Here is a 23,306-nt window from a genome sequence, read left to right as displayed (position 1 = left end):
GGTTAAGTAACACTCTTCTATATCTTTTGTCACATCACTAGCTTATTGAATCTGGTCCTAGTTTCCCTAATAAGTGATCACTAACTAGAAAATCAAACGCATTGCCATTGAGTTGATTCTCACTCAGCAACCCTATAGGACAGTATAGAGCTGCCCCTTGGGTTCCTAAGACTTAAAGAATCATCACAGGAATGGACCACCTCATCAAAGCCGATTGCATAAATATTGGTTAGTTGTGATTTTGTGTTCTCTAGTAATAGAATTTTATACCATTTTCCTTCTGAGTACATAGTGGTTTTTTTCCTCAATAAAGCTTTTTTAAAAGGACACCAAAAATGAATGATTACTAGTAATTAGTACAGATCGAATTTTGCTTAAGTAACAATGCTTTTAAAGAACATTGTTTTGTAGGATATCAGTTCTGGTAGTAGTACATACATACTTTAAAACCACATCTTTAGCAGACTCATAGATGCTTTGTATATTATAGAAAATGCGAGTATGTATGAATTCTAAATGCTATACAAAAGTATTAATACACAGATGATCAGAATATAATAGGGCAGAAACTAGTTTAAATTAAATTTGAACAAAATTGTTAATTCAGTATGCTTTTTCTTTGCCTTTTTTAAGGGACCAGTTATTCTCCACAAGAAAATTCACACAACCACAGTGCTCTTCATAGTTCAAATTCACATTCTTCTAATCCAAGCAATAACCCAAGCAATAACCCAAGCAAAACTTCAGATGCAGTAAGTATTGTAAACATGACCAGTTTTATCTTTCAGAATCGGTTGCAAAAAAAAGGAAAAAAAATCCAACCCAATAGCAAGTCTTGTTTAATAATCTCTTTTATTGTTTTGAAATGTCTTAATTAAAGTGGATGTTTCTTTCCGTTGCTACAGGTGTGTCCCTATTTCTGACTAATGGGTTAAACTTTAAATTTCTTGTAACTGGGGATAGTCAGAAATACCATTTTGGTTATTTTATCAGCATTCCCTTTAAGAGCAGAATTTTAGCTTTCCTATATCTGAGATATAAGGAACTTAAAACTGTGAAACTACTTTTAGTTTTACTTTAAGTAGTTAAACTTGAACTCTACTGTGTTTCCATAATAGATAAAAGTGAATGCCTTAGGGCATAATTTTAGTAGACTCTGGTGGACCAGACCCAAAGCTACCGTTGTTGAGTTAATTCTACTTCATAGTGACATGTACGACAAGAGTAGAAGCCCCTCGTGAGAATTCTTGGCTGTAAATTGTTACTAAAGCAGACCGCCACATCTTTTCTCCTGCAGAGTTGCTGATCGTTTCACACCACTAGCCTTTGATCGGCAGCTGAGTACTTTAATTGTGCACTACTGGGTGCCTTACTCTACTAAGCAACCCAAAGCAAAAATAAATAAGTACAAATCAACTCACTGCCATCAAGTGAATTCTGACTCATAGACTTGGTGTAAGGCAGAGTAGAACTGCCTCTCTGGGTTTCAGAAATCTTTGCAGGAGAAGAGAGGAATTGCTGGTGGGTTCCACTATTTACCTTATGGTTAGCAACTAGCAACTGAACACATAGCACATGCCGCTGCCAGCAGGCATGAAGTATATGAATATCTGTATTATCGAAAGCATGAAACGCAATGCAGAATTTCAAATGTTTTTAAAAGTCACAGAAAGTCAAATTCAGCAGAGATTAAAATGTTTCCACTTGGCATATGGCAGGTTGTGAATACATGAAATTATGAAAATGTGGCCCGTCTTAGAGTTTTGGACCTGTGGTAGAGTCAGAAAATTAAACATTGAAAACAGTGCATGTTGCTTTTGGGGGGAGCACTCAAGGAGGGGCCTCGGGTGAAGAAGACATTTTTGAGAGGTCTGGAATTTGTGTGTGAAATATACAGGGAACAGCGCTGAGAAAGAAATGTGATACAGCATAGGGTATTAGACGGAATGCAGGAATTTTGTTAATGTGGAAGAATACCAGGAGCAATAGAAAATCAGTGGGAGATATCTTAAAGACTTCATATCTTGAGTATGAAATATGAAATGTATGTTGTGGTATTGGAAAGCTATTGAAGGATTTTATCTGATTGCAATGAAATCTTACTTTGAAGAAGTCTAACCTAATGCCTGCAGAATTTTGCTACATAGCTATATCCCAATCAGCATCGAAACACTGTAGGTAATACTTTCCCATAGAAATTAGGGTGTTCATGGCAGTATTTGAATAAACTATATCTTTAATAGTTCAGGAAAGCAGGAATCATTTCTAATTACGTAGCATGAGAATTTAATATAAGAGAATGATTAAGCCAGATATATAGAGGTTGGGAAAAACAAGGAACATGAGGTATAACATCACAATAATCACTACTTGGGGCAGGGGAGAACGGTAGGGAGTGTTAAATGCATAGAGAAGGCACCCCACAAAGCTGGTGGTGGGACATATTTTGAAGGACCGAGAAGCAGCTGGTTCTGGTAAGGGAAAGGGAGAGCTAGAATTGGAACCGTCTGGGCTATCACTAGGCCAAGGGAACATTGCTAATAGGACAGCAGAACTAAAACACCAAGTTGATGTCAACGCATGGCAACCCTGTAAGACAGGGTAGAATGGCCCCTATGAGGTTCCCAGACTAACTCTTTACTGGTAGATAGCCCCCATAAAGTCTTTCTCCCTGCTGGTAGTTTCAAACTGGGAACCTTGTAGATCACAGCCCAACTCGTAACCACTACAGCACCAGGGCAGGTAAACAGACTTCTTTTAAATGTTCTAATGCTTTGTGCTAGCAGAAACAAGCAGGAATGTAAGTTACATAGTACATAGCCTTGCATTTTAGCATCACAGAACAGTGGTAGCTGGGACAACAAGCTTAAGAAAACTGCTATGAGTATTTTTCAATAAAATATATATTCAAAACATAGTATAAGATTTACAGACACTACCACTGCCATAAATGACCCAGTAATTTACAAAGTAACACTAACTCGAGAGTTGCATTCATTGGTGAAGATGTTTTTTCACTGATTATTACAGTTCAAATTTAGTATTTGTCTGCAGGTAGGACATTGACAGCTCATACAGACTTAAAAAAGCAACAAATCTTATTGAGAGAAAACAGATTCACATTATTTATATTTTTACGAAGTTAGAAATAATACATACTGGGCATTGGACAAGCTGGATAACATAATTCTTAAATTCTGTAACGTCAGGGAGCTTTATTATGAGTGGAAACTGAAAACTAAACTAGATGTTGTGTCTCCAGAATCAGCAGCATCCTCTTTCTGTAGGTTTTCGCTGTATGTATGTATATATGTACTTCTATAGTAACATACAAATTTATACACTATATGCACTACAGTTGAACTCCACAGAAGATGATCCTATGGTATCTCTAAGTAGTTGTCTGTTAAAAAAAGTCAGTACCAATATTATCTACAGCTATCTATACAGACATTTGATTTGTGGGTATCTTTTCATCAAGTTAGTGCTAAACGTTTGTTGACATTACTATTTTTGGTATGAGATTTAGATAATAACATGTACTTTATTGAGTCCAGTGACTAGCATTTATTGTCACATTTTAACTGACTCACAGGGGCTCAAAAGACTTGCGTGCCCCTTCCTTTCTAACCAAAATCATGCTAGACAGTTTTAGTTTAGTCACTCATCTTTGTGCTTTCTAAAGAATTTGGGTGTTCGAGAAACGTTATCTTCTAGGTTAGGCTTTGCCCGAGACACACTGAGTTTGGCCCTGCCACAGTCAGGTCTTTCCAGGTCCTCTCAGTCTCTTGAGATTTACTCTCTCTACCCAGTCTTGTTTAAAGTGCTTCGTTTATTAAATAATGATTAGAAGTTTAATGTAAAACAACGTAAAGAACTCAACAAAATGTTTAGTGACAGAAACCTTATTGGAATCTTTGGAGAAAAAATGCCTGATCATGTAGAAAATCATTTATACCGCTTTTTGGTGTACCATCATAGTGGAAGGGAAATAATGAAGCCGTATATGCAAGCTAAAATATGAGCAGAGAGTAAATTACACTGTTTTTGAATCTGGATCAAGTCAACAGCGGTGGGCTTTGTTTTGTTGTTAAGCCTTTGCTGGGTTACATTGACCGCTTAATTCATCCTTACCTCTACACCTGCATTATTTTCTATTGGAGGCTGGTTGAATTTACCAGCACTGAGGGCAAGCTGTATTAACTCGTGGGACCGTCCTGTTCAGCTTCCCTCAGGAAACAATCATCTTTGATACTGTATTTTGTGAACTTTTTTGTAAATGAGTGATTCTTTAATAATTATAAAAGTTAATAACAAGATTAACTATCAGAAAATTACCGGTAATTTAGAGAATGAAAAAGGATGTTTGTTTCTGAGAAGAGAAAAACTCTTAACAAACCAGAAATTGGATTCTAAGGAGAATTGAGGTGGGTGCCCCCAGCAACTATTTAATCCAATTTTAGAGCAGCCATTCTCAAACATTTTGGTTTCAAGACCCCTCTTTGCATTTGTGAATTTTGAGCACTTTTGGTTATATATACTATGTCATCAATTTACTATATTAAAACATGTTTACAGGTGAAAAAATGTGTTTTGTTTAAAAACCATAGTCATGTAATACTTTTATGAAAAAATAAGATTATGAAAACCATTTTTCAAAACATATTAAGACGCTGCACATCTCATTTATTTTTTCCTTCCCAAATGAACCTACTTTTATTTTGCAAAAGAGAAGCAACATTGTAGTCACATCAGTTCAGCCCAGAGACTGCACACCATCTTTATTTTTTTTCCTTTTGTAACTTAATTTAATAAAAAAAACAAACATGGGGGCTATTTAGCTCTTATCACAATCCATTAATACATCCAGGTGTCAAGCACATTTGTACACATGTTGCCATCATTGTTTTCAAAGCATTTTTTTCTACTTGAGCCCTTGGTATCAGCTCATTTCCCCCCCCCCCCCCACACACCTTTTCTCCTTCATGAACCCTGGATCATTTATAAATTATTATTTTCTCATGTCTTACACTGACCGATAGTCTCCCTTCACCCATTTTTCTGTTGTCTATCCCTGAGGGAGGGACTTAAAGGTAGATCATTATGATCGGTTCCCCTTTTCTTCCCCCACTTCCCCCTCTTAATATTGTCAATGTCGATCCTGAGGGGATCATCTGTCCTGGATTCCCTGTGTTTCCAGTTCCAATCTGTACCAGTGTACATCCTCTGGTCTAGCCAGATTTGTAAGGTAGAATTGGTGTCATGACAGTAGTGCGGTGGGGGGGGGAAGCATTAAAGAACTAGAGGAAAGTTGTATGTTTCATCATTGCTATACAGTAGCCTGACTGGTTCGTCTCTTCCTTATGACCCTTCTGTAAGGGGATGTCCAATAGTCTACAGATGAGCTTAAGGTCTGCACTTCGCACCCCCCCTCCCCCAATTCATATCGATAGGATTGTTTGTTTGGTTCTTTAATGACTGATACCTGATCCCATTGACACTTCATGATCACAAAGGCTGATGTGCTTTTATGTGGATTTTTTTGCTTCTCAGCTAGATGACCGCTTGTATATCTTCAAGCCTTTAAGAACCCAGGCTCTATTATACTTTGATAGCCAGGCATCATCAGCTTCTTCACCACATTTGCTTATGGTACCCGCTTTGTCTTCAGCAATCATGTCGGGATGGTGAGCATCACATAATGCCAGGTTATTAGAACAAAATGGTCTTGCATTGAAGGAGTACTTGAGTAGATGCTCATCTACTACCTTAATATATAAATATATGTCCATAGATCTATTTCCCTATCGTTATATATAAATATATTTACATATGTACATGCTGGTATTTAGACCTCTATAAATGTTCTCTGCCTCCTAGTTCTTTTCTCTATTTCCTTTTACTTTCCTCTTGCCCCACTATCATGTTCGACATTCAGTCAGGTTTCAGTAATTCCTCTTGCTTACATTGCCCTTGATCTAGCCCTACCAGGCCTCCTACACCCTCCTTGCCATCGATTTTGTATCACTTGTTCCCTTGTCTCTGGTTTGGTTGACACCCCCACTTCCTTTCCCCTGTCTTGTCTGCTCGCTCGCGTGTGTGTGTCCCGTTGGTCCCGTTTTCACCTCTGGATTTTTAATCCCGCTTATCTTATCTAGATAGACATTCAGAGACAATAATAAGTTAAAAAAACAAGACAGTAAAACAATAATGATGGCAAAGAAAAGCCTGTAAATAGTTCCAGGTCTGTTTGTTGATCTATAGGAGTGTTTTCTGGTCAAGTCTGATGGACTGCCATGCCCTGGCCCCCAAAATCTATTTTTTGGTGTTCCCTGGGGACTTCATTGGTTTGCTCCCCTTGCTGTTCTCTTGCACTCCCTTAGCCTTTCTCCCCGATGTGGTGGAGTCAGATCGGGCACAGTTTCCGCACTGTGTCTCCAGTGTTAGCCTTCGTAGTGCTATAGGTCAGTGAGGGACATTGTGTCTCGTGGTGGGTCTGGCCCTATGGTCCTGTCTGCATTGGCTGCTGCTCTGAGCAAGGATATCTTCCTTGGAGCTTGGTGGGCCAGGATGTCTTCCACCCTCTCTTTTCTTCCTCGTTTGCTCCTGTTGCACATCTTCTTAATGCTGTGCTTAATAGAGGATCCCTACCATTTCATGCCAGCTTCAGCATTCACTTAGTTGTAACATTACATCCTATAGCTTCTGGAGTGATTCCTCTGTTTCTTTTGATAGAATGAGAATGAAAACCGCAAAGTCATCTTAGTATTATTATGAAACTAATTTAGATCATTTGTGCCCCCTGAAAGATTATCAGAGTACCCCAGAGGGTCCTGCACAACTGGAAAACTGCTGTTTTAGAAACATGATGGTGACCACATCAAAGCCACTGTTTAATTCTTAATTTTAGATTTTATTTTTGTTAAACAATTTATTTTCTAGAGCTATATATTATCTAAAAAGGTAATGACTTTGTGTGCTATGGGTGTCTGTCCCCCCTCCACCACCACCTCTCGCACGTCCCCCTTCTCCCCTACTTAGCAACTTTCTTTAGGTGGATTGGCACAGTGGCTACAACAGTGGGCTCAAACATAAGAACACTGGTGAGGATGGCAAACGACTGGGGCCGTGTTTCACTGTGTTGTTGTGCACAGGGTCATTATGAGTCGTAAGTGACTCTGACACCTAACAGCAACAGCATGTATAGAAACAGCTCTCTGTCTTCCCCAGGAACTCAACCGTCACTTTGGAACGCATTGGTCTAGACACTCTTCAGTGTCTTCTGACAGCTAACCTGAAACTCATCCTCACTGTGATGCCAAAGCAGGATTTCCATATAATCCCTTGCTAGAGAAACCAATCTTCTAGATAGGGTCTAGATATGCTCAGTTTGTTTGCATTGGAGTATCCAGTGCGAAGAACTTTCTGAATTTGGCTTTCTGTGGTTGGGTCTCTGCTGCAGCTTGGTGGTTGTAATGGTCTGGAAGCTTGGGATTGAAAATTCACTCACTGCTGCTTTTCAGAGGTTCAGAGGCATGAGATGAGACATAAGCCCAAGAACATAATGGCAGAGTGTGGAATACATCTCCCAAGTACTTAAAATTGTTTGAGCATTTCCAGAATTGGGGTTGATTGCGTGAAAATGGTGGGCATATCAGGGAACTACAGTTTCAGTCGTTTCTCTACCACTGAATACTTTTGGGATATTTTGATAGCTCTTTTAAGTTCTCTCAACTTGTTTTCTAATTGCTAAAATTGCGAAGGGTCAACAGGTTTTTTCCTCAAGCTTAAAAATACATCAAGTCTTTCGGGTGCTATTTACCACAAATCTTGTCCCTTAATGTCCAAAATTAAATTTGTCACCACTGAACAATTGAACCAACTACTTCGCTACAAGCTCTTCACGGTTACTTGCACTTACTTTTAAATCAAAGTTGGTTATCATTCACGGAGCCCCTTTAGGACAGAGTAAAACTGTTTTGAGTTTCTGAGGTTGTAAATGAGAACATCCTCTTTCTTCTGTGAAATGGCTAGTAGATTTGAACCACTGACACAGTGTCCTAAGACATAGCATCCATTCCAGCTCACCCATAGTTAGGAGCTAACGATGTTCATTACCCAGAGACAACCTATGATGTCACTACACTATGGCGAACCCAGAAGAACAGTGTAACATTTTAATCTCAAAACATCTTTAAAAAATATTCAGAGTCAAACTATAGGAATATGTGGGATTTTTTGCCAAAATCCCTAGGGGCCAGTGCAGGCCCTTTTCTTAGACCAGTACTATGAAAATGGCATTTCAGGTTTTTCTAATTTTATTATAATTCTATAGTTCCTATAAGTTACCTGTAAGAGGATTTTTGAAAGACCAGTTTTCAGTTAAGGGCAAATGAGCAGTGGTGCCCGGTCCATGGTCTGTGAAGCAAGGTTTTAGTTACTCAGTTATCTCATAGGTTTTTTGAAGGTGAGATAAATGTATAGCATTGCTTCGTATTTTGGATGAGAAAAAATGCAAGAACAATAATATATTGTCTTAAGTTTAATTAAGCAGCAAATATATTCATCTATGTTATATGCTGTTTTTCATATTATGCAGTTAACATTTTAAGGAAATGTGAAATTGTTTCCTTGCTTGGATTTTGAGACACTTGCTCTTAAGTATAAGAGAAGTAATGGTACATAAAAATTCTTCATAGATTACAGATTTTTGCTTTTGTGCCTTTTTTAGTGAGCAGCCAGGTGGTTCTTTGTAGATGCTACATGTGGTTACTGTTTAGCCTTAAAGAGTTTAGTGTTAGCTCCAATGTGATTTCATGGTATAGCATAAGAGCTAAGTCTGAGGATGCTCCCCTCCATGTGACTGGATTTCAGCCATTAAAACTGTGATAATGAATAGCTTTTCTAATGTTTTCCAAAATTAGGGCATCATTAGTTTTACATTTCCCTTCCTGTGTTTAATGAGCTCATATTTATTAATCTTTTTAGTTTTGAACTTTGGTAGGGGTTTTTCCATTGTTATATTTGAAGCATTTCCTCTAGAGTAAGGTTTTCTAAAATATATATTATATCCTTTCCCCGTGAAAACCATTGATGTTCTGGGTATTTCATATCAAGGTAAAGTAGTGTGAACATTTTCTAATTTTAAAACTGTATTTTTAAGCCTTATGATTCTGCAGATGACTGGTCTGAACACATTAGTTCTTCTGGGAAAAAATACTACTACAATTGTCGAACAGAAGTTTCACAGTGGGAAAAACCAAAAGAGTGGCTTGAAAGGTATTTGTTCTTAAACTAAATCAAACAATATTTCTTATTACTGATTCTGTAGGTTAATATCTTATGGCACTAAACATTCTAGTTTTATACTTTCCTCACTCCCCTATTACATTGCATTGGTTAGTATACCATTTGCTTTCCGTAATTTTTCTTTTTTAAAAAAAAATCTAGGAATGATAGGTAACTTTCATCATGGCCCCTGCAAGTAAAAAAAATATATAGCTAATAAGGACATACGCATCCTCCTTATACTCCTGAATAGAGAGCACCTAGGAGTTTTTATGGGATAGTGGGATGTTTTCTTTAAGTGGAATGAATATTGCTGTGTTTTGGTTGGAGGCATAGTGGTATCAATAATTAACATAATTTTGCTGTCAGTTGGAAATATCAGTGACTGTTTACTACTCCCCGCTTCCCTGTGTCAGTTTAACTATGTTATGACCATCTTCCAGTCCTCTGTCCAAAACCATTTCATCAAGCATTTGGCCAGCAGTGTTATGTGGAGACTTGTATTTGATATGATGCTTATGGGCTTACCTGGGTTCTTTTGGGGTTTTTTTTTGTATTTTTAGAGAACAGAGACAAAAAGAAGCAAACAAGATGGCAGTCAATAGCTTCCCAAAAGATAGGGATTACAGAAGAGAGGTGATGCAAGCAACAGCAACCAGTGGGTTTGCCAGTGGAAGTAAGTATCCATTTTTTCCCTTTCAAACAGTATGTACTGTTTGATTCAGTCTAAGATTCAGTCACTTTATACAAGTTTAGTGATCTACATGTGTAAACTCTGAAAAGAATACAGCCAACTGGCTTCTTTAATCTCCAACATTTTCTTTCATGAAAGTTAAAGTGGAATTGTTTTAAGTATACATCACTACCTACAGTGGCTGTGAGGTGCTAATCACAATGGTAATGGAAAAAGAACTGGGTTGGCTTCTTTTGTAAGCAAGCCTCCCCTGAATTGTGGCTTGTAAACTCCCTGGGTCTCAGTGTGATCACAGAATTTAACCATGACAAGGTCAATCTTCAGAGGACCTATTGGTGTTTTGTGTTATCAGTCAGAAACTACTTTACCACCCTAGATTTGGAAACAAATTTCACCCTGTTAAAGAACTGCTAGATTTCTTTAAAATTTTTTCAAATACGTACTGATATTCTTCCTAAGTAGGTAGCTTAAACTCAAAACTCTAACCATAGATATACTTTAATGTTCTTTTAAAGCCATATTTTGTCCACTTGGGATAGTGTGACCAATACGTTGTTTTAAAATTATACTCTAAATTTATAGATTTACCCAAAAAAGTTATATTCTTAGTGACTCCTTTAGCCCCGAATCAAAATCAAATATGAATCTTCTCCATCTCAACAAAAAGCGAGGGGTGATATTTATACATATTGTAAAGGATGTTGATGTTTTAAAAAATATATCATTTGAAAAATGGTTTGAATGTTTGTAAAATACTCTGGGGTATTATAAACCATTGGTGTAATTGTACATAATGATTAGAATAGAAAATGACTTTAAAGTACTAGAGTTATGAAACGGAGGATAGTATTTTGAGACAGTGGACTTGGTTTCTAATACCTATTTTAGTTAATATTTTAAGCAACTTTTGACAATTAAAAATGAGAAACAAAGCTTATCTATGGAGGTAAAGAAATGGGACTCAGCTCGTGCATGTCCTCCACACACTGGGTGCAGCGAGGAGTGGCAAGCGGAGATGAACAGTACCTTTGTTCAGTTGGAGGGTACAGGGGTTGGTTGAGGGCCCTAGAGTCCTGCTAGCTTGATCCTAGAATTGGGTAACACTGGATTAGAGTCTAGGGTCCCCACTTAATGGCTGTGAAAGAAGAGAAAGAGATATGTCTGTTCTATTCTTTACAAAATAATCAGTCATTTTAAATCAGTTCTTCCATTGGGTAGAATAAATTAAGGGAGAATTAGAGATAAGGTAGAAGTTTAATGGGAAATAGAGCTGTTAATTTTGTCTGAAAGTCAGAGTAGTCTCCCTGTGTGTTTTCATTGTAGCTGTTTGCATTTTCTCTTTAAAAAATGAAATTATTTTCCTTCATGATTTCTTTTAAAGGCATATTCATTCTTAAAACAAAACTAGAGGAGAGTGGAAATTTTTTATTCCCACGACTTAAGAATATTTTGGATATATACTTTTCCTCATGTAAATGTCATTTATAAAAGTTATGTGTATATTTGATGTATTATTTCCAGTCGGCACTTTCGATCAGTACTGTTTCAGGGACATATTTCTGTGTTATTGTGTCCAGTTGACTGGTTTGGACGTGCCCTCATTTAAAAACAACTACCCACAGATACTGGGGCTGTTTTCAACTTTTTCATATTACAAGTAATGCCATGATTCATACCTCTGCTCTACTTTTCTGGTGATTTTCTCAAATTAAATTCCTAGGTGCCCAAGTGATCAATCAGTAGTTTTGTTTATATTGAAAGTAGTCAAATGCCATCCTTTGGGGATTGGGGAATGAGAAGAGGTCAGATATTTTAAGGAATGTTGGAGAATAAGCTAAGCCTTTGTATATGTATGATTGTTAATATGTGTCAGCTGAGCTAAATTTGGTGTGATGCTAATAAAAATCAGTGTTTTAACTTTGCCCATGCAAAAATGTTGGCAGTTTTTTTTTTTCTTTTTTTCAGCTCTTAGATACATTGGCATTAATGTAGCGCAAAGCTTAAAGCTTGCTTTTCAACTTCCAGTAAAGGCAGATCGTAAGCATATGGGTGGGAGTTAGGGACAGGACTGGGAAGATTTTACATCTGAAGAAATAAAGAGGTTGAAAGCAGATTTTAGTGGGATTTCTTTCTGCAGTGTAGTGTAATGATTTTAGCAATTGATGTTGTTACCTATAACTTGATATTTAAAATGGTACTCCCTTGATTATTTTTATCATCTCTAGTCTGTGCCTATGAGAGGGAAGACTTTGTGGTTAGAGAAGCCTTAACTTGGTATTTCTCAACTGTGGCCTGACAGTTTGGACCCGATAATTGTTGTGGGAGGTTATTGAACAGTCTCTGCCTCTGCCTTAGAGGCCAGCCGTGCCACTTTCCTTTCCCCCATAGTGACGACCAAAGTGCCTTCAAACATGATCAAATGTTCCCTGTGGACCTGGTGCAAATCAGCACCAGTTGAAAGCCGCTTTCTTAACCTGTCTTCTTTCTAGAATTGTGAGTAATAGAAAGTTGTTTCATCTAAAAGCCATGTGTATAGTTCTTGTAATTCTGGTTTTTCCTAACTGTTAGACACGGTACCTTTAATTTTCATCTGAAGGCATTTACTTGATCTACACTATGGCTGTATAGAATGAGAAAGAAACTTTGTCAAGGAAATAGAACGTTCCTAGTTTTCAAATGACAGAAGGACTGGGGGAACTTGACATGGATTTTTATTCTTGTTAAATCATTTCCTGAAAGTTTCAAGTGTAGTGACATTCTTTACATGACGAAAACTTAGAATAAAAAAAAATTTAAGTTACAGGTACCTGCAAATTTGACTTATTGATTGATACTATATCGTGTTAACAGGTATTTGTTGTATTGCGATAGCTCAATCGTTTTACATTCTTGCATTCATCTTCCATTTTATTATTTCAATTCATTACTAAATCAAAAGATCCCATGTACTGATATTTGTTGGCAACACCCCAATATTCTTTGTTTTAACATAGGCACGTAGTAGTTGGGTACAGACAATCTCAAACCTGAACCTTAGTCTGAGCATGCACCCTTATTTGTGCCGTCATGCTCGGTAGTCCTGGAGGAGCCAGTGACGTTGATGAAAACAACAGTGTATTCACCATAGCATGCTTGAATATGAAGGTGTTTATTTGAAGGTTATTTAAATTATGTAATCATCTATGGAACTATTTGGTTTAGGCAAGAGATTTTTGATAAGTAATTATTTTGTTCATGTGTAATTGACATTTTCTTTCTTTGTACTCTTTCAGAAGCATAGTGCTTAAGCTGTTTTCAGTACCTCTGATCTTAAAATATTTATGTGGTTTTAATTTGGAAGAGGATCTGCTTTTAATATAACTGATGCTAGCAAACAGATTTTTTTTCCCCTAACAATATTGTCATTACAAAACATTATTGTATTATTAGGAAATACGAATTGAAAAGTAAAACAGGTCTTTTTGTTTAAAAAGTATTCAACCCTCCTCAAATGAGATCCTTTAGTTCTTAGCACAAATCACTCTCGATTCCATCGATTAGCAGCCTAGTATCCTGTGGGGTGGGGGGGGTCAGGCTTAATGTAGCTAATATTCCTTTGCAATTGAACCACCGTGGGTAATTCACTAATTTATTAGAACCTATGATTCAGATTTAAAAGTCTGGATCAGTTGCTTTTTCTGTTTTTAAAATGTTTCTAACTAATCTAATTTGAATAAAATGTAATTCCAAATATTAACGTAAATTTTTGTTTGAGCTGTGGTGTGATTTTCAAGAATCCAAAAAATGAGTGGCCCATCTTCGAGCTCTGTGAAATCTGGATATATTTTAATATCTATAATTGAGTGAAAACTAGTATTTGATTATTTATAAATGATAGTAAAACTGCAGACACTTAACTTGGCTTGCAGTTTTATAAAAAAAACCTATCTTAGTACAAGTGTGTTGCTACATTAGCTGTTGTTACAGACAGGATTCTAACGTAATCTTTTTTCTTCCCCCTTCCGTCATTCCAACATCTCTTTTTACGAACTGTGAACTAAAGTGGAAGACAAGCATTCCAGTGATGCCAGTAGTTTGCTCCCACAGAATATTTTGTCTCAAACAAGCAGACACAATGACAGAGACTACAGACTGCCAAGAGCAGAGACTCACAGTAGTTCTACGCCAGTACAGCACCCCATCAAACCAGTGGTTCATCCAACTGCTACCCCAAGCACTGTTCCTTCTAGTCCATTTACGCTACAGTCTGATCACCAGCCAAAGAAATCATTTGATGCTAATGGAGCATCTACTTTATCAAAACTGCCTACACCCACATCTTCTGTCCCTGCACAGAAAACAGAAAGAAAAGGTATGCCATTATTACTAGATGCTGCACGTTAAACTAGTTTCTGATTATATTACATTATTATTTTTAGCTTAAATAAGTTTGGAATATAACAATTTGCAAGCCTTTTAGCATGTTACTGTATATCTTTAGGCCTAAAGTTAGCTATATTTAACTTTTCCATTTACTTATAATTATTGAGCCTTGGAACTATTTTGTCTTTTGACACATTGAAGTCAAATGCTTAATTTCTAACAGTTACCAGTGGTTTAAATAACTTGTCAAAGTCAAGTGACTGTCCTTTTGTATTTGCATAATTTACTGTTCTTTTAATTGTTTTGATGGCTTAGTGTAGAAATTGTCTTAAATTTTCACTAGTGAATAGACACTTTAAAATCTGTCATTTCTACATGACATGCAGTTATTGGTTTCAACTTGTGACTTTGAAAACTAAGATATAGTAAAAGATTAAGGAATGTTATTGTCTGAATAAGAATTTAAGCTTGAAAGGGGAGCTGTTAGATATTGAAACCTAGATTGTACTTAATCAACTCAGTGTTAATAGCCCTTGTTCAAAAAAGTAGAGAAAAATTGTAACACTTAATTGCTACTTGGGAAGTGACACGGTACAAACAAGATAATGAGATGAAGCATTAATGCACAGGCTTCGTACAATCCCAAACTCGGCCCTCCTGTGATGTGTGACGAAGTTGAAGCAGCAGTTCAGCTATCTCATGTAGACTATGAAGACCTTAAGGAAGTGCTGAGGAACTTTTAAATGCCCCGGGGGTTGAGGAGATGCTACACAGACCTCATAATTCTTGAGTCTTGAAACCTTTAATGGCCCACTATTTCACATTGATTTAATTTACTCATAGAGGTGTAAAAAATAATTGGATTTATTTTGTTTCTGCCGGCCTCTCCTTTTATGCATCTGATCTGAATTTCCCTTGTACTGTGGCAGTTTTGTTTACATATAACTAAGCCATATACTTTTTATCACAGTGCATAATGTATCAAAGAGTTGAATTGGTAGTTCTTTAAAGATTGCTTGTACCAGAATTCACATCTATGTATCATTCCTATCACATTTACCTCAATGCAAAATTAAATTTCGAAAAAAAAAAATCTTTGGAGATGAAGTCTCAGTGATTACAGTACTTAAATAACACTGTACTACTTTTTAACGGATGCGGTGGTTCAGATTTTAGAATTTTATTTGAATGTTTGGTCAGAGGAAATTTTGCTTTAACCTCCCCACCCCGGTCTTGTTTGCTTGCTTGTTTTAGTGCCACAGTCCTTATTTTGCCATTATTTTGCCAAAAAAATAATTTTTTCCTTTCTTTTATGAAATTCTTTCCTGGTTTCTATTCTACTAAACTCTTTTGCAGTTGACCTGATTCACGGCAACCATGTTTGCTTTAAAAGGTCCTGAGGGATTTCAGTGTCTTGGTGCTTTTCTGGAAGTGAATCACTTCTTGAAAAGAGTTGCCTCCACATGAATATCAACTGCCAAGCCTTTTTGATTAGTAGCAGCACATTAACTATGATATTATTCATCTTCAGTTTCTTTATTCCTGTGCCTTAAGTATTTTCTCTCTCCGGCCTTTTTTACCCTTTGTTTTTAGTTTGTTTTCTTACTTAGAAAAGTAAGTCCCCAGGCAGTCAGTCCAGTGTCAACAGTTACCATGACTGGATAAGTAACTCCCAAATCTTTGTCTAGCTCAGGCCCTTGTAGTTACTTTTTTTTATTATTATTATTTTATTGGGGGCTTGTACAATTCTCATCACAATCCATCCATCCTTGTAGTTACTTTTCATGAACTTTGTATTTACTGTGTCTTTAAATAAGTGTGTCCTCCTTAAGTTTCTAGTAATGGCAGCACTCTCCGCTCAACCATTGTTCTTTCATCTTAAAAATCTAATCAGCTTTTTTTCATTCTTCAACAGTCTTGGCCATCAACCTTCTTCTCCAGCCTACCCCCTACAAATCTTGGGCTCTTTATTGTTTGTGTTTATATCCTTTCTGCTTCAACCGAACTCAGTGTCTTCAGGGCAATTCTAAGATCATCTCTTTTGAAATAACCTATTGCCCTTCCTTAACCCCAGTCTGTCTATGGTTCATTATAAAATTTAGAATGAATTGTAACACTTTCTTTGAAAACTTTAAATAGTTCCCCATTATCAAGAAATGAAATTTGTACTTTTTAAGGCCCTAGGAAACACTTGTACTTGACAGTGTAGGTATATTGTTTTATTAGCTTGATTTCTAATCACTCCACTCTTTCACCTTCTATAATTCACCTGCTACAAACTTGTTAGGGTTCTTAGAATGCATGTGGGTAAATAAAGTACCACTGCTAGATTTTCAGTTCACACATGCACAGATTTAGCTCAAACAAAACACGTTGAAACATAGCTCTGCAATCAGTGTTATGGCTTCTACAGACAAGTACTTTGGCATGGGTGGGGATTGAGGGAGAACCCCAAACAATTTTGAGGTCGAGGATAGTACCAATTATTTTTTAAATGGCAAACTTTAATAAAACTCCAGCGAACATCTTCCTGAATCTTTGCAGCAAGTGTACGGGAATGCTGCCCACACAAAAACACACATTTTTATAGACAGAACCAGTGTTTGGGGGAGGACCTCAAAGCTCAACAAGGGGGTAGTCAGCTCAGAGTGTTGTGGTGGCTGGTTTTTAGAGGTCCTCAGTGGCTATCTTGATTTTTTTTTTTTTTTCCTTGCCACAACAATGCACCTGCTTACTCAATTCAAGCTTAAATTCTCCAAATTGTAATGGGTAATCAAGCATACACACACAATTTTATATGTAATAGTGTTAAACTTACAAAGTGCTTGATTCTCTTAAAAACTGCCTGTTTATATTGGAAAAAAGCATGCTAACTTTGTATTTCTTGCATGTGAATTGAAGATAGTTCATATCAATAAATATATTGCAAACAATTCTCTAGTTTATTTCAATTAATTTGAGTTTTGTTTTTTGTTTTTTTCAAAAGATGGCTTCCATGCTATTTCAATTACCTTTCTCATCAAGATAGTGTTTTGTCTTTTGTGACTTCTTTACAGTTAAGTAAATGACATTAAGGGTCAACCATTCAAATCATGTTCATATTAGTGCTATGTGGTAATATAACTAACCTGTATCAAGGGCAGACTGATGTTAAATGATTTAAAAAAACAGCATCTGTCTATCCGCATTCCACTGCTGTATCTCTAACTGCTGATCTCTAACAGACAATAAGTACTTGTGGATGGATAATTAACTGAAAGAATGGTGGTGAGTGTGTTGGATTGGGGAAGGATTTAAGGATTTACCTTAGCTATTTGCTGTTGTTTTTCTATGTGCTTTGAGGGAAAATAAGGCTCTGTGTTGTACATTTAATAGAATCAAGTTGTCGATTCATGTCGGTTCCGTTCATTCCGGTGTGTCTGTCCTCAGAAGAAAAGTGTTGCCTACAGGGCAGAAATGGGGAGGAGCCGGTGAGCTGTTGGGTTTTCAGAGAACAATTCTGGTGTTAGGTGAAACAAGGGTTAGTATAGTTATCATACATACACGTGCATAAGCTGAGTTTTTCAGCACACTTTTAATGCAGTTTTTGCGTTAAAATTAGGTGCCTTGGCTGATGTGCGGGTCGGCTTGTACTCAAGTATATACAGTACTTTAAGATCTTGAATAAATCTGTGGAAAGATAGCCTTCTTGACACACGTGTTGCGGATGAATAGAGAAATGCTGATGAAACATCTTAAGACGTTTTTTCAGGTGACATACCCTAAGAAGCATTCTGTGTGAGCACTAGCATTTCCCTTTCATTGTTGTGAAATGACAAAATAGTCAGGAGAAACAGGTCCCTTTTCTGTGCTTTGCCTAATGAATGATGGAAGAGTTTAATAAGCTTTATCAGCAAGTTCCTAATAATTTGCTGATTTTATACAGTGAGAATTTATTAGAATGGGTTTGAAAGCAAAAAGTATCCACAGCTGTGACTTGCAGCGCTAGCCCCCATGGTTTAGCATGTCTAAATGGTCAGTTAACATTCTGGTTCTATAGTCTTAGGGGTTGGGGAGGAACAGAATTAATCCTTGATGGAGACATAAAGGAGCCTCGGGCCTACTGGTCACCCATGGGACAGCTCAGTGCAAGGTCAGTAGTTAGAAGCCACAGGGAGCTTGGTTATTCCAGTCACTTGGAATAATCTTCCCTTGTATATTTTGATGTAACTGTAGTTGAAATTTGGATACACCTTAAGGTTTTTCTACATGTGTTATGTTAATATCCTTTTATAGCCTATGCAGGTCATTGTGTAGGCCACCTGCAATCACAGTGTGTTTGCTATAAAATAAGTCTTAGAACTAAATATTCATGAAAAATATTCAGAGTTAAAAATCTATTTTGAATAATAGAGTATAAGTGGATAAATGTTATCTGTAATAAAGAACATTTTCAACAGTAAAACAAAAGGAACAATTATTAGGAAAATTCTAGAACTATATTCAGAATTCATACATATCAATATGATTTGGCAATGTGTTAGCAAAAGTAGCAAATGATACAAAAAGGAAAGAAGTTAATTGTCAATACAAACTGCAAATGCAGATTAAAAGGAGATCATTGTTTTACCCTTGTGTTTGTAAAAAATGGGAATGTGCCACCAGTGCACAGATGGGAAGAAGTGTGAGGATCAATTTAGTGAAATCTTTAAAATAAAGTTTTAAAATAGGCTTTTTATTTCAAAAGAGAAGATTCTATTTTATGTATCTTCGAGATTAACTGTAATGTCATACACATGGATTGTCTTTGTAGTATTTGTCATGCAAAATTGGAAATCAAATGTTCTTCAAAAGGGAAATAGTTAAACGAGAATTCATCTGTACTTTGGAATACTGCACAGCAATTAAAGAGGCAAGACAGTATTAAAGCATTAGCATAAAGATTTTCTCAGATAAGTACAAAAATCAAGTATCAAACACTGTACTATCTGTGTCATAAGATGCCAATACCATAATTGTGTGCTTGAAGTAGTGGAATATTGATGTCTACTTGATAAGAAATGTAATTGTTAACATTTTACTCTTAAAGTAGAAACCTATAAAGTTTATTTTGACTTGGGCATGCTGTATATCCCCCATCTCCCTATTCCACCCCCAAAGGTTATTTCTAGTAAGGTTCTGTAAAATCTTTGGGTAGCTTACTCCCCCTACTGGTAAAATATGGTAACATAGCTTAATAATTTATAGGGAAGGAAAGTAATTTTACCTCTTGAAAGTGAACATACATCATTTAAATTAATGTCAACGGCAGCATACTTATGGCTTATATCAAAGAAATAGAGAAGATGGAGAAAATGAACTTGGTTCATTTAAGTTTAAAATAGCTTAGGAAATATCAGTAGGTATCCTCAAAAGATTATAGAACAAAGTGGGAAAAGTATGTATTTTAGTATAGACAGCACTTTTTTGCTTAAGAGTGATTATGGAAAAAGTGCTTAAAGAAAGTGAGGTTTCCCAAAAGAAATGAGATGAGAAACCTGGGGAGCATAAAGGCCCATTGCAATTCAAGAGCTTTGCATCCCACAACACTACATTTTATTTACTACTGTATTCCCTTATACTCGTCTCTTAACTATCGTATATACTGGAGTATAAGCCGACCCAAATGTCAGTCAAGGCACCTAATTTTACCACAAAAACCGCATTAAAAATGTGCTGGAAAAACTCGGCATATACTCGAGTATATAGGTAATTGTTTTCAGTATCCAACTGTCTTATTAGTATATGTAAGTTACAATAAGTGTGTGTGCTTATATATAAATAAGCACTAACACTGATGGTTTGCTTTATGGTTTAATGAATTAAGTGCTGCTCTGCTAACTGCATCCACAAGGCTGGCAGTTCAAACTTAGTTGCTAGTCACTTTGAGGGGAGAAAGATGAAGCTGTCTGTTCTTGGGAATCCTAGGTGGTGGTTGGGCTCTCTCCCATAGGGTTGCCAGGACTAGATGGAAATGGGCTTGGCTTTTGGTTTGGACCACTTGGTGATCTTTTACTTTCTAGCCATGGTTGAGTGGTTTTTATTTGACAAGGTATTTAAAATAAGCCTAAATTGTACTTTATAAGACTATATGTTATTTGGCTTTCTAAATAGAACATAAAATAGCCTACTGTCTGTTTTGTGAGTTACTTGTGGAGATCTAAGACTTTGTTCCCAGCATTTTCAGTTTATTTCTTTGCATCTTCAGTTTTAAACCAATCTAACAATTGAGCAGAGATTTTTTTTTTTTTTAAAAAGGGAGCTCTTAAACATGCATGTGCCACCTATATTGCAGTCATTCTGTCAAGCATGTGTTGGCACCACCTTGGTGTCAATTCTCATTTTGAACTAGGGCTTACCAGAGATAAACACAACATCTGTCTCATGAAGGAGCTCGTGTTGGAGTAGGGGGGTGGGGGCTGGAAAGTAAACCATGTTCTAGAATAGCCGTTCTCAACCTGGGGGTTGTGACCCATTTGGGGGTGGAGGTCAAACAACCCTTTCACAGGGGTCACCTAAGACCATCAGAAAACACCTGTTTCTGAAGGTCTTAGGAACCAAGACGCCGCTCCTATGTCCGTCTCCAGGCAGATCTGCTTACATGCAGATAGGCTGTTCTGGTGAGAAAGAAGCTATCTCAACCTTCACACTGACAATGGCTTTTTATGCATACTGTCACAAAATGTAGCAATATAGTTTACTGCTGTTATAGTAAGACTGTTACCCATGCTACACCATGCTATAAGACAAAGAAATAAGTATTTGACAATATATAATTACATACTGGTTTTCAGATTAATCACTATGCTTATGTCCAGTTTGTGACAGTGAAAGTACATCCTGCATATCAGATATTTACAGGACAAATCATAAGTAGCAAAATTACAGTTATGAAGTAGTTTTATGGTTGGGGTCACCACAACATGAACTGTATCAAAGGGTCACAGCATTGAAGGTTGAGAACCACTGTTCTAGAGGATGCCAGCTAATAATGATAACTCTGTCAGGGCACTACGGACACACAGGAGGAGCATCTAGTAACCTTAAATTTCAAACAGTTTCCTTTTGTATTAATTTAATGATGAAATGAAGAAGACCACAGGGCTATTTCTACCCTGCTCTACAGGGTTACTGTGAGTTGGAATCAACAGGATGGTAGAGATTCTTTTGGCCCTCTAAACTAGCATTCTTACATCGATGTCCCTAAGCTGTACTGAAAGTACGAGGGGCTATCAAAAGGACAAAGAATTCTGGCTTGGAAGAAGTACAGCCAGGGTGGCAAGGGTGGCACGACTTCATCTTACATACCGTATATACTCGTGTATAAGCCGAGTTTTTTAGCACTTAAAAAAATACTTTTATTGGGGGCTCTTACATCTTATCACTATCTATACATTTCTCCAATGTGTCAAGCACATATGCCGCCAATATGGCAAGGGTGGCACGACTTCATCTTACATACCGTATATACTCGTGTATAAGCCGAGTTTTTTAGCACTTAAAAAAATACTTTTATTGGGGGCTCTTACATCTTATCACTATCTATACATTTCTCCAATGTGTCAAGCACATATGCCGCCATCATTTTCAAAGTATTCTCTTCCACTTGAGCCCCTGATATCAGTTCCCCATTTCTTACCCCTCAATCCCCGCCCACCATCCCTCACAAACCCTTGATAAGTTATAGATCGTTTTTTCCATATCTTACCTCGTCGTCCTTCGCCCCCTCACCCACTTTTCCGTATTTGTCCCCTTGGGAGGGGGTTCTAGATCGATCCTTGTGATCAATTTCCCCTTTCTCCTCCTACCTTCCCCAAATCCTCCTGGTATCTCTGCTCTCGTTGTGGGCCCTGAGGGGTTTATCTATCCTGGATTCCCTGTGTTGTAGACTCTTATCTGTAGCAGTATGCATGCTCCGGTCTAATCCAATTTGTAAGGTAGAATTAAAGTTATAGTGGGTGGGGTGAAGAAAGCACCAAAGAGCTAGAGGAAAGCTGTGTGTATTTCATTGGTGCTATACTGTACCCTGACTGGCTCATCTCTTCCCTGTGAAGAGATATCCAATTGTCTACAGACAGGTGCCCTGTCCCCACTCCATTTCACTCCCCCACTCCTTCCCCTCCCCTTGGGTATGGTTCTATTTTGGGTCTTAAATGCCTGATACTTGATCACATCGACACCTTGTGATCACACAGGCTGGTGTACTTCTATGTGGACTTTGTTGCTTCTGAGCTAGATGGCTGCTTGTTTATCTTCAAGTTTTTAAGACCCCAGACGTATCTTTATAGCCGGGCACCATCAGCTTTCTTCACCACATTTGCTTATGCACCCGCTTTGTCTTCAGGGATCATGTCAGGAAGGTAAGCATCGCAGAATGCGGGATTGTTGAGCACATTTTAAATGCAGTTTTTGTTGTAAAATTAGGTGCTTCAGCTGATATTCAGGTCGGCTTATACTTGAGTGTCTATGGTACTTTGGGCTTGTTGTCAGGAGAGACCAGTGCCTGGAGAAGGACATCCTGCTTGGTAAATAGAGGGGCAGCAAAAGAGAGAGGAAGGTGGATGGACACAGTGGCTTTCACAGTGGGTTCGAGTATAGGAGCAATGGTGGCGATGGCACAGGACCAGGCAGGGCTTTATTCTGTTGTGCACAGGGTTGCTGTGGGTTGGCACCACCTTGATGGCACTTAACAACAACCTGTATTTAGAAACAAGATGAACTAACAAAACCACCATGGAGGATATTAATAAGAGACTTGTAAATAAAACCCATGGTAGTCTTTAATTCCACCATTATGTAAATATACTGGCTGAAGGTACAATCTTTTTTTTTTTTTAATCTTTTTATTAGGGGCACATACAACTCATCACAATCCATACATACATAAATTGTGTGAAGCACATTTGTACATTCATTGCCCTCATCATTCTCAAAACATTTCCTC

At 37.3% G+C, this 23,306-nt stretch overlaps 1 protein-coding gene across 3 annotated transcripts in view; it reads left to right on the top strand.

The window, feature by feature from the left end:
* WAC (WW domain containing adaptor with coiled-coil) overlaps positions 1 to 23,306 on the top strand; it is an 83,265-nt gene that overhangs the window by 43,077 nt on the left and 16,882 nt on the right. For 2 of the 3 annotated variants that reach the window (XM_004702271.3, XM_045289801.1), the window contains 4 exons: positions 634 to 752; positions 9,164 to 9,279; positions 9,852 to 9,964; positions 14,025 to 14,333. In XM_004702271.3, the coding sequence (XP_004702328.1) occupies positions 634 to 752; positions 9,164 to 9,279; positions 9,852 to 9,964; positions 14,025 to 14,333 (657 nt within the window). The remainder of the gene's footprint in view (positions 1 to 633; positions 753 to 9,163; positions 9,280 to 9,851; positions 9,965 to 14,024; positions 14,334 to 23,306) is intronic. The other variant, XM_004702273.4, reaches the window with a different exon arrangement.

Source organism: Echinops telfairi, unplaced genomic scaffold (assembly GCF_000313985.2).
Source record: "Echinops telfairi isolate 266 unplaced genomic scaffold, ASM31398v2 ScPeMD7_31;HRSCAF=116, whole genome shotgun sequence".
NCBI classification, from domain to species: domain Eukaryota; kingdom Metazoa; phylum Chordata; class Mammalia; order Afrosoricida; family Tenrecidae; genus Echinops; species Echinops telfairi.
The sequence above is the reverse complement of the archived record's forward strand: the minus strand, read 5'-3'. Positions and strand labels throughout refer to the sequence as shown.